This window comes from Nicotiana tomentosiformis, chromosome 2, assembly GCF_000390325.3.
Source record: "Nicotiana tomentosiformis chromosome 2, ASM39032v3, whole genome shotgun sequence".
NCBI classification, from domain to species: Eukaryota; Viridiplantae; Streptophyta; class Magnoliopsida; order Solanales; family Solanaceae; genus Nicotiana; species Nicotiana tomentosiformis.
In genome coordinates this window covers 11159831-11174448 of record NC_090813.1, presented here as the reverse complement: position 1 = coordinate 11174448, position 14618 = coordinate 11159831, and the positions used below count along the sequence as shown (strand labels likewise).

Below are 14618 nucleotides of genomic sequence, written 5' to 3'. Positions count from 1 at the left end.
TCAACCACGCACGCAAGTCAATACACATAATACGAAGCTGCTCAAGACCTTATGCCACCGAACGAGACTTAAATTCTCAAAACGACCGTCCGGGTCGTTACAACTTGAATGCTTGAATACTTGTAGTTTGCAGAGAATTGTGGCTTTTGATCCACGAGCTCCCTTGTGTCTTTTTGTTATAACTTCTGGTGTCGTTACCCCTATTTATAATTGTGTGAGGGAAGAGTTATGATGAGAACAAACTTTTTTCGACCAATTAGATTGAAGCGTGACAAGGCCGTATTTGATTGGCCAGAACATATCACTTGCACATGTGGCGCAGTTTTATTGGCCTTGTTATTTTGACACGTGGCATTATCTTATTGGATCTTCTGTTTGACTTGGCGTGCCACTTCATTTAACACGTGGCACCAAACTTGGCCTATTGGAAGATGACATCTTGGGCTTAATGAAGTGAGCTCATCACTTTAGCCCAATTAAATGGGCTAGCCCAATGGATTAAGACTTATTTATTTAATCCATATATATTGGACTTATATAATTAATTCAATTATATTAACCCATAATATTTATTTGGACCAATATATCTTGAATTTAAAATTTAGTTTAAATTATTTTATTGATTTAATTTTAATAAAATATATATATGCCTACAAATATCCCTACTTCAAGGTTTGTTAGAGCATAACCTTGTTGAGCTTTAATGACAAGACTTGAAGTAACAAGTGAAATAGCTTGAGCTCTTGACTCCACATCGCAATTTTTCTCAAATATAAGGCTTGTAGACTTAATACATTCAATAATCTTTCATTTCCTTTAGAAAAATTTATGTATTTTGCTAAGTTGTCGAGCTTTTGATGTTAAGCTTCAAGGAAGTTTGGTGAGAGATGATTCCAAAGTCAAAGTACTCACCTTTGTTGGGCCACGTGCGTTTAGCAATATGGAAAGAACCTGCACTTTTGTTGTTTCAAATAAAGAGACAAACAACATTTTTTTCCCCATAATAATGGCTTTGCCATATTATCTAGTTTCAATTCAACTTTGAGTAGGACAATGCTAAGTGCCTGACATGTAAATTTTTCCGTCCCACATCGACAAACTTTCTAGACGGCTGTCATTCGCTAGCTATATATATATGGCATCGTGTTCTTCAATTGTACATTTTGTACATATCAAGACTCTATCTTCCTCAAGCCTTTTCGAGTTCGTACTTGGCAGGCAAATTTTCATGTGTTCTCTGTTGTCTCTTTTTTCCTTCTTTTTTTTTGTAGGTCAAGAGTAGTCGAGTGCCAAGTTGATGGGCAACTCTATGACCTTCCATTGACGGATAAATTCATGACGGCATATAGATGATCAAATTCCTCGCAACATATAGAAGGACAAATCCCTCGCAACATATAGAAGGACAAATACATCACAATACATAGATAACAAATTCACATCACCATATAGACGGACAAATCCATATTATCATATAGACGGACAAATCCACATCACCATATAGACGGACAAATTCAAATCACCATATAAACGGATAAATCCATATCACTATATAGACGGACAAATTTACATCACCATATGGACGGACAAATCCATATCACCATATGGACGGACAAATCCATATCACCATATAAACGGACAAATTTAAATCACCATATAGTTGGACAAATCCACATCATTATATAGACGAACAAATCCACATCACTATATAGACGGACAAACTCACATCGCCATATGGATGGACAAATCTATATCACCATATAGGCGGCTAAATCCATATCAACATATAGAAGATGAAACCCAAGACAACATATAGAAGGACAAATTCTTAATCACAAATAGAAATTAACTTAAAGCACAAAGGAATAGAATTTTCTCCTCATTTTGTCAATTGTTATCGACTTAATATTTACCAATCTTCTTTTGCTTATGCAGTTTTGAAGAGATGATTCACTTCAGAGACTACACATCTCCATTCTCCAAGCGCAAGTATCTAATAATCGATGTTAAGAATGGAGGGGTTATAACCAAGTTGTTGACTTACGCTCTACTAGTTGGTCGATATGCAAATTTGTGGCCACCTTTGCACTTTTGATGTAGGAAATATATATCTCAATGTGAATATGTCAAAATATGAGCCATTTGATTTCTCAAAACCAAACTGTGAAATCTAAGACATATACAAAATTCGCAATCAACAACCTTTGAAATCGTCTCAAACAATATTTTGAAACCAACTTTATATTGCACTACGCTGTCAATTTCAGATTTATACAGTCTCATCGAAAAATTCATATCTTTGTGCAGAAACGAATTATGAACTGTTTGATTTCTTGGAAACTAGACTTCAAAATCTAAGACATATTCAAAATTCGGAATCAAACACTTTCAGAATCGTCCCAGATATTATTTTGAAACTAACTTTATATTGCACCACGCTGACAATTTTAGATTTGCGCAGTCTCATCAAATAATTCGTATCTTGGTGTAGAAACGTCAAAATTATGAACCGTTTAATTTTTTAGAAATTAGACTTCAAAATCTAAGACATATCCAAAATTTGGAATCAAAAACTTTCAGAATCGTCTTGGATAATATTTTGAAACTAACTTTAAATTCCGACACGTTGACCATTTCAGATTTGCGCGACTTCACCAAACCTTTTATATCTTAATGTAGGAACGTCAAAATCATGAACCGTTTAATTTATTGAAAACAAGACTTCAAAATCTAAAATATTTACAAAATATAGGATTTAATACCTTAAGGATAGTTTCAGATAGTATTTCGAAATCAACATCAGATTTTGATATACCGACAGTTCCGAATTGGCGTGACTTCGCCAAAATGTTTACGTTTTGGTACGGAAGCCTCGGGATCACAAGATATTTTTCTTTATATCAATCAAAATTCAAGAGATCTATTCTCACCAAATATTTTGGGTTCAAGTCTCACTGAATTTGAAACAATCCTTCTTCTTATCCTTGTGTTCCCTTTTGACACCCCTTTTCTCTTCCCTTTTTTTTAGGGCAGAGAGCGGATATGAAGACCAACAAGATCGAAGGTTATGTGAACATGAAGACATAGCGAATCCCCAAACTTTAATACAAATATTTTGTAGCCTCCTAAAAGTCTATAATTATTTCATTGAAGACACCAATTTACCATAGCGGCTTGCCCCCTTTAAATCAAATAGGATCAGTTTAACAGAGGAATGGTATCTCAGCTCGATTTTCAAGTGCTAATTGAATGGAGTACATTCCAAAATACTTCATTCGAATAACGATTGGGGTACTATGTATCTTTTGAGCTCATACGACTAAACTTAGAATGAAACTCTAAGTTGCCTACGTACCTATGTGAAGAAGATCAAGTCATACCGTAGTTCAGAATGGGTGGGTTTTTTTTAGTTTTTTTTATGTCCTAACTTTTGCTTAGGCCGCCTCTTTTGAGGTTTTCAACCTAGCGGAATTTTGTTTTTGGGATCATACACAGTTTATGCTCTTATGTTAAGAAGCATAATGATTTGCAATTTAAGCTCGTATTTTGAGGAGCTTTGCAACCTAAAGATTTTGCTCAAATTTGAAGAGCTTCATGACATGCAGTTTAAGCTCGTGCATCCAGGAGCGTTTCAACTTCAAGGACAATACTTCTTTAAGAACTTGTCATTGATAAGCCTGATTCTCATGCAATTTGCATCAACCAGCTTGTAGGCTCCACTTGAATAAGCTTCTTGCACGACATATGGCCCATCCCATTTTGAAGTGAACTTACCTACAGGTTTATGAGAAGTAATAATGGGTCTTCGTTTAACAAGGACTTGATCTCCTACTTGAAAGGATCTTGGGAGAACTCTTTTACTGAAGGTACAAGACAATCGAGCCTGATAACATTCAAGACTCTGTTGAGCTTTCAACCTCTTCTCATCAACAGCCTCCAACTCTGCTAATAAAAGTCGAGCATTTTCCTCATCAGTGATCCCTTCTTAAATAGCTAATCGTAATGAAGGTATTTGACACTTGAGTGGCAAAATGACTTCGACTCCATAGACGAATGAATAAGGGGTTGCTTGTGCTGGCATGCGGTGAGTTGTCCTATATGCCCACATAGCTTCTTCCATACGGTCATGCCAATATCGTTTGGATTCAGAGACGACTTTCTTTAACAACTTGCATAGATTCTTGTTGAATGCCTCAGCTAGATCATTGGCGGCAATATTGTACATAGAAGAGTTACGTTGCTGGAAGCCAAAGAGATCACAAATCTTGTTCATCAACCTATTGTCAAATGGTTTGCCATTATCCATTATTATGTAATGAGTAATGCCAAAGCGATAAATTATGTTTACTCGGATGAAACTTGCAACATTATCCTTCTTTACTTCCTTAAGAGCAACATCTTCAGCCCATTTTGAGAAGTAGTCAGTTGTAGCTAAGATGTATAAGTGTCCATCAGAGGATTTTGGCAATGGTCCAACAACATCTAGTCCCCAAGCGTCAAATGGCCATGATGCAACGGTCGGATATAGCACTTCAGGAGGCTGATGAATAAACCTTGTGTGGAACTAGCAAGCCTTGCATCTTCGAGCATAATCCAAGCAATATTTTATCATCGTTGGCCAATAATACCCCATCCTTTTTATATGAAAGTGGATCTTTGGTCTAGACTGATGTGATCCACATACCCCATAATGTGCTTCTTGCAAAGCTTGGAGTGCTTCATCTTTCCCTAAGCATCGCAAGAGTATTCCCTCAAATGATCTTCTATATAGAGTATCTTTGTAGTAAAGGAAGCGAGGTGCACGACGGCGGATTTCAGTCCTTATCCTCAAATTTTCAGGTAGTATCATGTAGCTCAAGTAATCAATAATGGGTTGTCGCCATTCTTCCTTCTCAGCTTCAGAAACGGCGACAAGATGCTCGAGTTCATTTTCTTCACTTTCACCCTTATTTGGCGGCGGTACTGCCCATTTTTGGTAGATAGTAACTTGTGCTTGATTGGGTAGGGATAATGATGAAGCTAGGGCAACTAAAGTATCAGTCTTCTTGCTTTCTTTCCTAGGTATAAGTTGAATAGTCGCATCATCAACCCATCCCATTAATGTTTTAGCATAATTATGATAAGGGCGTAGTTCAGGTTTCTTGACCTCATAGCTACCTAAAAGCTGGTTGACCACTAACTGGGAGTCACCAAAGACTTACAATTGCAATTGCTTCATATCGACAACCATTTCAAGCCCAAGTATTAGTGCTTGATATTCAGGAACATTTTTGGAGCAGAGTTGTGTCAACGTAAAGGAGTAGGGCAGAACCTCCCTTGAGAAGTGCCAAATGCTACGCCAGCATCGGCTCCTCCGTGATGTGCAGCACCATCAAAGTACATCTTCCATGGAAGTTATACTTTAATGACCATTGCGTCTTTGTCAGGTAGTTCATCAGTTAGTTCCTAGTCATCAGGTATCGGATGATCTGCCAAGAAGTCTGCCAATGCTTGTCCTTTTACAGCCTTTTGAGGGACATACACAATCTTGATTTGGAGGTACGAACAACATGAGCTTGAAAGTAGTATTTCAACTTTTGAATTGAGAAGACTAGCTCCAAACACAACTTTTCAATTGGCGAATAATTCAGCTCGTTTGGTGTCATCATCCTTCTCAAGTAGTAAAGAGAGTTTTCTATCCCCTCACTATTTTCTTGGGCCAACGGTGCTCTAATAGACCTTTCGTGTGCCACAATGTATAGTATCAATGGCTTTTCAGGTATAGGGGCTGTTAAAATTTGAGGTTTCATCAAGTAGGATTTAGTGCTCTAAAAGGCATTGCTACACTCTTGGTCCCACTTGAAAGAAATGTCTTTCTTCATGAGGTGACTGAATGGTTGACACCTCCCAGTTAGGTTTGCGATGAATCTCCTAAGGTATCCTAGCTTTCCTTGCAGACTTTTCAATTCTTGAATATCGCGAGGCCCAGGCATTTTTAAAATGGCATCCACTTTGGCTTGATCAATTCGATCCCTCGATGTCGGACAATGAAACAAAGGAAATTTCCAGAAGTAACTCCAAAGGAGCATCTCAATGGATTCATCATAAGTTGGTACCCCCGGAGCAATTCAAACACCATTCTCAAGTCTTTCAAGTGGTCTCCCCGCTTTCTTGATTTTACCACCAAGTCATCCACATAGCATTCGACATTCTTATGGAGAAGGTCATCAAAGATATTCTGCATAGCCCTTTGGTAAGTAGCACTAGCATTCTTCAAGCCAAAAGGCATTAATTGGTAGCAATAAATACCCTTGGGGTGCGGAATGCAGTAAGCTCTTCATCTTTTGGTGCCATGCGAATCTGGTAATAGCCCGATGAACCTTCCATGAAAGACATTGCCTCATAAGTAGTAGTAGCATCGATCATCAGCTCTGGAATAGGAAGCGGGAATTCATCTTTGGGACACGCATCATTGAGATCCCTGAAGTCAACGAACACTCGAATTTGGCCAGTCTTCTTCCTTACAGGGACAATACTTGAGACCCATGTTGGGTATTTAACTTTACGAATAAAGCCAGCTTCAATGAGTTTGTTAACTTCACTTTCAATCAAGGGAACCAAGTCCGGCCTATAGCGCCTTTGAGCTTGCTTAACAGGACGAGCGCCATTCTTGACTGCAAGGTGATGGACTACTGCTTTAGGGTCCAATCCAGGCATCTCTTTGTAACTCCAAGCAAAGACATCCTTAAACTCCTTGAGTAACTCCGTATAAGTTTTTTCTTCATCGGTTGATAGTAAAGCACTTAGGTAAGTGGGCCAAGGTTCTTCATCAGTGCCAAGGTTTACTTCTTTAAAAGCGTCCATTGTTGTCTTTACCCCTTCTTCAAGTTCAGATGGAGTATCCTTTGCATCTCCATCTTCTTGAGGGTCCTTGTCATTGAAGGATATGTGATAACACGGTGAAACGTCCTCGAATTTCTCGTCATCCTCTGTAATGACCCGATCGGTCATTTTGAGAATTAGTATTATGTTCGGTGGCTTAAGGCTTCAAGAAGCTTCATATTGTGTATCATGACTTGCGTGTATGGTTAGGTTCGGTTTTCGGATGATTCAGGACGGATTTGGAAGAATGATTCTTCTTTTAGAAGCTTAAGTGGTAAAAGTTTATCGGAGTTTGACTTTTGGGTAGACTTTTGGGTAGACTACTCTGTAATGGTGATTTTGGACTTAGGCATATGTCCGAATTTGGATTTGGAGGTCCGTAGGTTGATTTGATATATTTTGGCGAAAGTTGAAAAGTCGAAGGTTAGGAAGGTTGAGAGGTTTGACCAGGGTTGACTTTATTAATATTTGTTTCGGATTTCGATTCTGGTAGTTGGTATAGATCTGGTGTGTCATATGGGACTTGCATGCAAAATTTGACGTCATTCCGAGTTGATTTGATATAATTCAACACTAGTTGTAGAAGTTGAATGTTCATAGGATTCGAGTCGTTTGTGCTATTTGTGTCATGTGAAATCCGTGTACGCGAAGTGATGAGTACGTACTCGGGCTTATATGTGGAAATTGACCGGTTTAGACTCTTAGGCTTCTATCATATATTCATTTGGAATTGTTAGCACATGTTGTATCTTTTATTCGTCATGTCTATTATCACATGCTTTATTTGAAGTTGTCGTTACATGTCACATTCTTTACTTGTCGAGTTTGCTCTTATATGCTTTATATGAAGTTGTTATCCCTTTTATCATTATGTAATTTCTTTTATTGTGGAGTTATTCTTAGTTGAAGTTGTTGTACATGATATCCCTTTTGTTGCCGGGTTATTCTCATGCATTTAGACGTAGTACTAGTTCGTGCCATGTCTTTCATTGTTAGCCTAATTCATACACTAGGAGCCAAAGTTTGCCATTTCATGGAAACACTTTCACTATTGAGTTTATCCTTAAACAATTAATTGGAATTGAGGTTATCGAAAGTCATTAATCGATTTTAATTGAAGTTGTGTAAAAGGGGGTTTCGTTCCTTGTTGAGTTACTTTCCCATTCATGTTGTTGTTATTGAGATTTTATACACATTGTGTTTGAGCCATGGGCTATTTGTTGTGAAAATATTGATATTGTTGGATCTTTGGAAAGGTTGTGGCCTATGGGCACTTGTGTTACGAGTTTATACGTCGTATTGTTGTGATGTTAGCATTTGTGAATTGTTGTGTGGTTTTGGTTGTTGTTATGCAGAGTATAAGGGTGATATTTCACCGTTATTGTTATGCGGAGTATAAGGGTGTAATTTTACCGTAGTTGTTATGCGGAGTATATGGGTGGCATTTTACCATTATTGTTATGCGAAGCATAAGGGTGGCATTTCACCGTTGTTGAGTGTACGAAGTGATAAGAGTGGCTATTGTGTTATTGTCCGAGCGGAGTGATAAGGGTGACTATTATACGGAGTAATACGGGTGGCTATCGGAGAGATAAGGGTGACAAATGTTATTGTCAGGGCGGAGTGATAAAGGTGGTTATTACACGAAGTGATACGGGTGGCAATCAGAGAAATAAGGGTGGTAATGTCAGGGATGATGTGTGATGGTTTGGAGACATTGTGTTGGTGATTTTCGTGTGATGGTGTGTTTTTCCTTGTATTTGTCATACACCTTACGTGGCTTGCTTTGTTGTTTCGATGAGCTACTCTATGTCTTTAATATTACTTGTTGACTTGGGCTGCAGTAGTACACTCGCACAAGCATACACCGTAGCATGCCACTTATACTACCTTAGGAGTATGAAACTTGACATTTATTGATCATGTCCATGTCTTCTTGTATTATATGTTTCCATGTTGATATTGAGCCTGCGACCATGCCGGGCGGATTGTGATTGTGAGCTTATGACTATGCCAAGCGGATTGTGATTGTGAGCCTGTAATCATGCCAGGCGGATTGTGATTGTGAGCCTATGACCACGCCGGGCGGATTGTGAATGTGAACCTGTGATCATGTCAGACGGATTGAGATATTGGCACGTGAGTTATCCATGCGGTTGTGATTCGAGATGTGGGCACGAGGTGTCGTGGGTACATGATGGTGGGTTGAGACCCATAACTTGTGACTATGAGATAAGGTATCACAGGGTGATTTCGTTATGAATCTTGTGTTAGCACTGCTTGATTAATTGATTGTCCTCTGTGTTCCATATTTGGTTTCAACAATACTTCTCGGTGTTCTTGTTGCTTTACTGTTTATATCATATGTTGATTTTGTTGTCATTTACTGATTTCTGCTTTCAATTATTAGCTTTATACTTCTATACCGCACAAGTTACTTTGTCTAGTGAGTGTCTTGACTTGTACCTCGTCACTACTCCACAGAGGTTAGTCTTGATACTTACTGGGTATTGACCGCGGTGTACTTATACTATACTTCTGCACATTTTTGTACAGATCCAGATACTTCAGAGTCTGTGGATTGTTAGATAGCGGATCAGATATTGCTGTGGAAACTTCAAGGTATACCTGCCGTCGCGTTCGCAGGCCTCGGAGTCACCTTTGAAAGTTATTTGTGTACAATTTATTTCTATTCCGGAACAGTTATACTTAGAGATTTTCTAGAGAACTCAGTAGAGCTTATGACTTGTACTATAGGTTTTGGGATTGTTGGCTTTGTATAGAAATTTTTGTTTCATATTTAGTAGTTGTTGGTTGAATTTTTCCATTTATTCAGTAAGTGTTAGGCTTACCTAGTCTTAAAGATTAGGTGCCATTACGACATACTACGGAGGAAAATTGGGGTCGTGACATCCTCCATTAAAAACGAAACACCATGCTCGCTTTATGCAGTAACATGATACGAAGAATCCACACTTTCTTCGTCTTCGTCACCTTCCCTAGTGTAGACCACAATATATGGCTTTACCTTTAATATTTCTTTACATGAAACCAAAAGATTTGTTTGTCGCCCCATTCTAGAAGGAACCAAACTTTGGAAATCCTTAGAGATCTTCTGGATTCTGGGAGAAGCGGGTGTTCTTATGCTCTGATAATTTCTCTGGAACTTGTTCCCCTTCTTTAATGGACCTAATCTCTCAAATACAGAAGTCCTCACAGCTGATTTTCCAAGTCGATCAAAGATAGAAGGCTTGTTAGAAGCAGAAGATTCATCTTCCACAGTGATATAATTATTGCTCGCCCTTCTTATGGAGATGCGCACTGGTGACAGTTGCTTTTATCCCAAACCTTCACATGGTTGCCTTGTAGCATCTTCTGATGGGAGCTTCCCTAATTTTGATGGCTCATTGGGATTATATCCTTGTAAGCATTGGAATCAAAGCCTTCATCTATATGCTTTGTAGGGAGTGCCACATTCTACGAATGATTTTAGGCCACAAACCCTGCAAGTAACGTTGAGGGAAACTTTACTGCCTCAGTTCATTTGATCGGAAGAGTTAACTCTCTTAGCATATTGTTTGGAGTTTGACTTATTCTCCCTCCCCTTTCTTCATTTTAGGGATATAGCGGAGCGCAGGAGTTACTTTCTTGCCATAAGACACAGTGTTCCCTCCATGAAATTTATTTGAGTTAGGGTATACCTCCTCAACAACAGCCTTGGTTTTGTTGGCAACCACCCCAGCTCTCTTAGTCGTGGACTCGTCATTCTTGTCATTCATGACATCATTAGCTTTTAGCTTCTTCACAATGCGGTTATTCAAGTAGAACTTTGTATCGGCGAAGTTTGACTCAGCCTCGATTTATGGCTCGTCATCAGTAACTATCTTCTTCTCGACTTCACCCTCGTAGTATTTCAAACATTAATGGTAGGTAGATGGAACCACTTTATTCTCATGTATCCAAGGCCTTCCAAGCAAGACGTTGTATGAAGTCTTTGCATCAATCACATACATCCATGTACTTGATTGCATATCTCTAATGGTGATTCCCAACCTAATCGCTCTTATGTCTCTTTGCCCCCATTGGTTAAATCCTTGAATCATCATACGACTTTCCGAGAGTTCATTCATAGAATTACCAAGTTCTTTCACAGTTCGAATTGGCAATATGTTCACTGAGGATCCTCCATCAACCAAAATTCGATTTACCCGTTCATCACGCATATAGCCAACCAGGTACAATGGAAGGTTATGAGGAGTGTCACTTAGTAGAAGATCGTCATTTGTGAACGTAACTTTTTCCTCACAAGCATTAACTTCTTAAGGAATGGACTCGATGAGCTTTTATTAAGATGGTGCTAACGGTAGGTCATCACTCTTTTCTTTCTCTTTGCCAGCATGGCAACAAAAGGCCTCACTACCATCATGGGAAATCTTCGTGTGGAACCAATTTGGCAAGAACTCCTCCAAGGTCACTAGATGTCGTGACTTTTGAGGGTGGTACACCGCACGCTTAACTGGATTCTATTTCTTTAATCTTTTTACCATCATTTTCCTTGTTGGTTGTTCTTTTGATTCTTTTTGTGGGTTTCTTTTGTGGCGCCTTCGACGAGTTACCTGCGTCCAACCTTCATCATCATCAGGATGATCAACTTCAACCTTGTTGTTCTCTAGTAATTCTTCATCTTTACTTTCTTTGAAACTACATAATTCATCTAGACTGAATGAGCCAAAGGTGATAGATATTTGGTTTGCGCTTGTCTTGGTTTGCTCTTGCTTTCTTATCTTCAAGCACGATCTTTTTTTCACGATTCAAGTCCATAACTTTGTCTTTGAAGACAAAGCACTTCTCCAGAGGATGGCTCACGAGTCGATGGTATTTGCAGTAATTTGGGTCATTCATTTTCCCAGCTTTATTTGGTCACTTCATCTCCAGAAGCTCAAAGAGATTTAACTCGAGAAGTTCTTCAAAAATAGCTGGCACATCAGAATACAGAAATGGGTACTCTTTCTCTTGCATTTCTTTTAGAGTCAACTTTCCACTTGGCTTATCTTGAAAAGAAGTGGACTTCGTACTCTGCTTCTTGCTCACCTTCATTGTGAACTTCACAGGTGATGTGTTAATATTTATATATTCTTTGTTATTATACTTGGGTACAAAATTGCTCCATTTCCTGACATCTTGCTTGTCATTCCCTTTGCTAGGCTCATAGATAGGCAGCCTTTCATTTCTAGCGGAGTCCATGCTCAACTCCATTTCATGGGCACGAGTCGCAAGTTTTTCAAATGTGCTAGGTTTGATACCTCGCAAGATGTAGAACGGTCCCCAATGCATGACTTGGATGCACATCTCTATTCCAGAAGCTTCACAAAGCCTGTCTTTGTAGTTGAGACTTGCATTTCTCCAACGATTGATAAAGTCGATAACTGGTTCACCTTTTTGTTGACGAGTATTTGTAAGTTCTATCAAACTCACAGTACATCTCGTGCTATAAAATCAATTGAGGAACTCTTGCTTTAATTGATCCCAGCTATCAATAGATCTAGACTCGAGGTTTGTGTACTAATCAAAAGCATTTTCTTTTAGTGAGCGGACAAATTGCTTGACGAGGTAATCTCTATAAGTCCTAGCATTGTTGCACGTCTCAACAAAGTGTACCACATGTTGCTTTGGGTTGCCTTTGCCATCAAACTGTTGAAATTTTGGAGGTTGATAGCCAACAGGCATCTTCAACATATCGATCCTTGAAGTGTACAGCTTTGCGTAGGTAAGGGAGGATTTGGAAGAAACTTCATATTTGTTTTTTATAGTCCCTTCAATGAACTCCTTTAGTGGATACAACTTGTCGTGGGGGAGGATCAATCTCTTGAACTTCTGGGAGCTTGCCATGTGCATGGGTGGATTATTCTTCCATCAAGATTCCCACCATGTTTGTTAGCTTATCAATTCTAGAATCTTGATTTTGCATGCATTTAGTCAAGCTAGCGATTGCTTCCGTCAAGTTTGCCAAATGCTCCTCCACAGATGAAGTGTTTGTCACCATGGCTTGCATGATTGTTGTGGGTAATGGGGAGTATCATGTATTGTCAGATAGATTGATCCTTGATTGGCTCACGTTATGCTGTGTAAGTGGAGAGGATCCATCACTTGAAGCATCATTATCTTCCTTCACAACAGAGTTCTTGGATCCGGAGAGGTCAAGCAGCGCAAGAGTGTTCTTAATCTTTTCAGTAACATCGCTTCCTCCTTCAGGTGTGTTTGTGGAAGATATTGCTCCTTTTGAGGATGAAGATTCAAAAATAGGGATTGATGCGGATGACACTTGGGGTGCTTGTTGTCCTAACGAGCTTTCTTTGCTCCTCATAACTGGTCCAAAGCTTCCAAAGGTAACATCGAGGATGCTTTCCACATCAACATAGAATCTGGAATGAGTAGCCTTGGTGGAAGTTGATCTGGAGTTGATTTTCTTTCAATTCATTTCAATCTTCTTGACTTTTGGTGATTGAAAAGTTGAGATGAGAGATAGAGATTATCCCATTAGGCCTGCCAGAATTTGTAGACAATAATAAATTGTGTCAAAAAAATAATCGAGACCGAAAAATATTGCAACAATCGCAATATTTGATTTTAAATAGTTTGAGTGTTATAATCTATGTGGTTCCTCTTATTCTACTTTTCCAATATAAATTTTAGGGCTTTTGAGCTTGATCTTAAATTTGAATTTATCCATTCCGAACACTTTGATTGTTGCCATGAATTTTATCACCAACAAGTAGCCTTTATCTTGAACACATTGTATTTGATTTGACTTTGTTCTTGTTCTTGAATACTTGAAATTTGTGTTGAAGTGCTTGAATGCTTGAACACTTGCAGTTTACAGAGAATTGTGGCCTTTGATCCACGAGCTCCCTTGTGTCTTCTTGTAATAACTTCTGGTGTCTTTCTAAGTTATGAAGACCCCTATTTATAGCTGTGGGAGGGAATAGTTGTCATGAGAACAAACTCTTTTCGACCAATCAGATTGAAGAATGACAAGGCCGTATTTGATTGGCCAGAACATGTCACTTGTACATGGGGCGCAGTTTCATTGGCCCTTTAATTTGACTTGGCATGCCTTTTCATTTCAATACGTGGCATTATCTCATTAGATCTTTTGTTTGACTTGGCGTGCCACGTCATTTGACACGCGACACCAAACTGAGCCTCTAAGAAGATGACATCTTGGGCTTAATGAAGTGAGCTCATCATTTTAGCCCAACGGATTAAGACTTATTTATTTAATTCATATATATTAGACTTATATAATTAATTTAATTATATTATCCCATAATATTTATTTGGACCAATATATCTTGAATTTAAAATATAGTCCAAATTATTTTATGAATTTTACTTTAATAAAATTTATATGCCTACAATACTATTGGCTAAAAAAAATTAGACAAACAAGCTAGTAATGTGTGGACCTTCAAACCCTAAACCCTAAACCCCAAAACCCACACGTGAGGAAAGAGCTCTGGCGACAAGAGATTTGCGACGACTGCGCACGAAGCTCTCTCGAGGCCTTTAATGGCTGCTCCGGCCACTGGACAGCCTCCTCCTAAGGTTGGTCAGTCGTCAAACACTTCTTACAACCCCCCCCCCCCCAATCCATTATGAACCCCAATCCATTACAAAACTACACGCAATTACTTCAACCGAAAGCATTAAATGCTCCCATGTAAACCCAAGCCAAACTACCCTTTAAAACAGTTGAG

The 14618-nt window shown here is 38.8% G+C and overlaps 1 protein-coding gene across 1 annotated transcript; it reads right to left on the bottom strand.

Annotated features, from left to right (window-relative positions):
- Window positions 1–3637: 3637 nt before the first annotated feature.
- LOC138904338 (uncharacterized) lies at window positions 3638–6990 on the bottom strand. Its single transcript, XM_070192839.1, has 4 exons — window positions 6289–6990; window positions 4685–5179; window positions 4123–4540; window positions 3638–3981 (listed from the first exon to the last, which is right to left on the bottom strand). Exons 1-4 carry the CDS (start codon window positions 6988–6990, stop codon window positions 3638–3640), a joined length of 1959 nt encoding a protein of 652 aa, XP_070048940.1.
- Window positions 6991–14618: the final 7628 nt, after the last annotated feature.

Excerpts from the sequence above, each read along its gene's own strand:
- LOC138904338 (XM_070192839.1), bottom strand. The coding sequence starts at position 6,990 with ATGACCGATCGGGTCATTACAGAGGATGACGAGAAATTCGAGGACGTT. Across the intron at positions 5,180-6,288 it reads CTGCATTCCGCACCCCAAGG|TTAGTGGTCAACCAGCTTTT; the intron begins GTATTTATTGCT and ends GGTGACTCCCAG. Across the intron at positions 4,541-4,684 it reads TGCAAGAAGCACATTATGGG|CCTCCTGAAGTGCTATATCC; the intron begins GTATGTGGATCA and ends TTTATTCATCAG.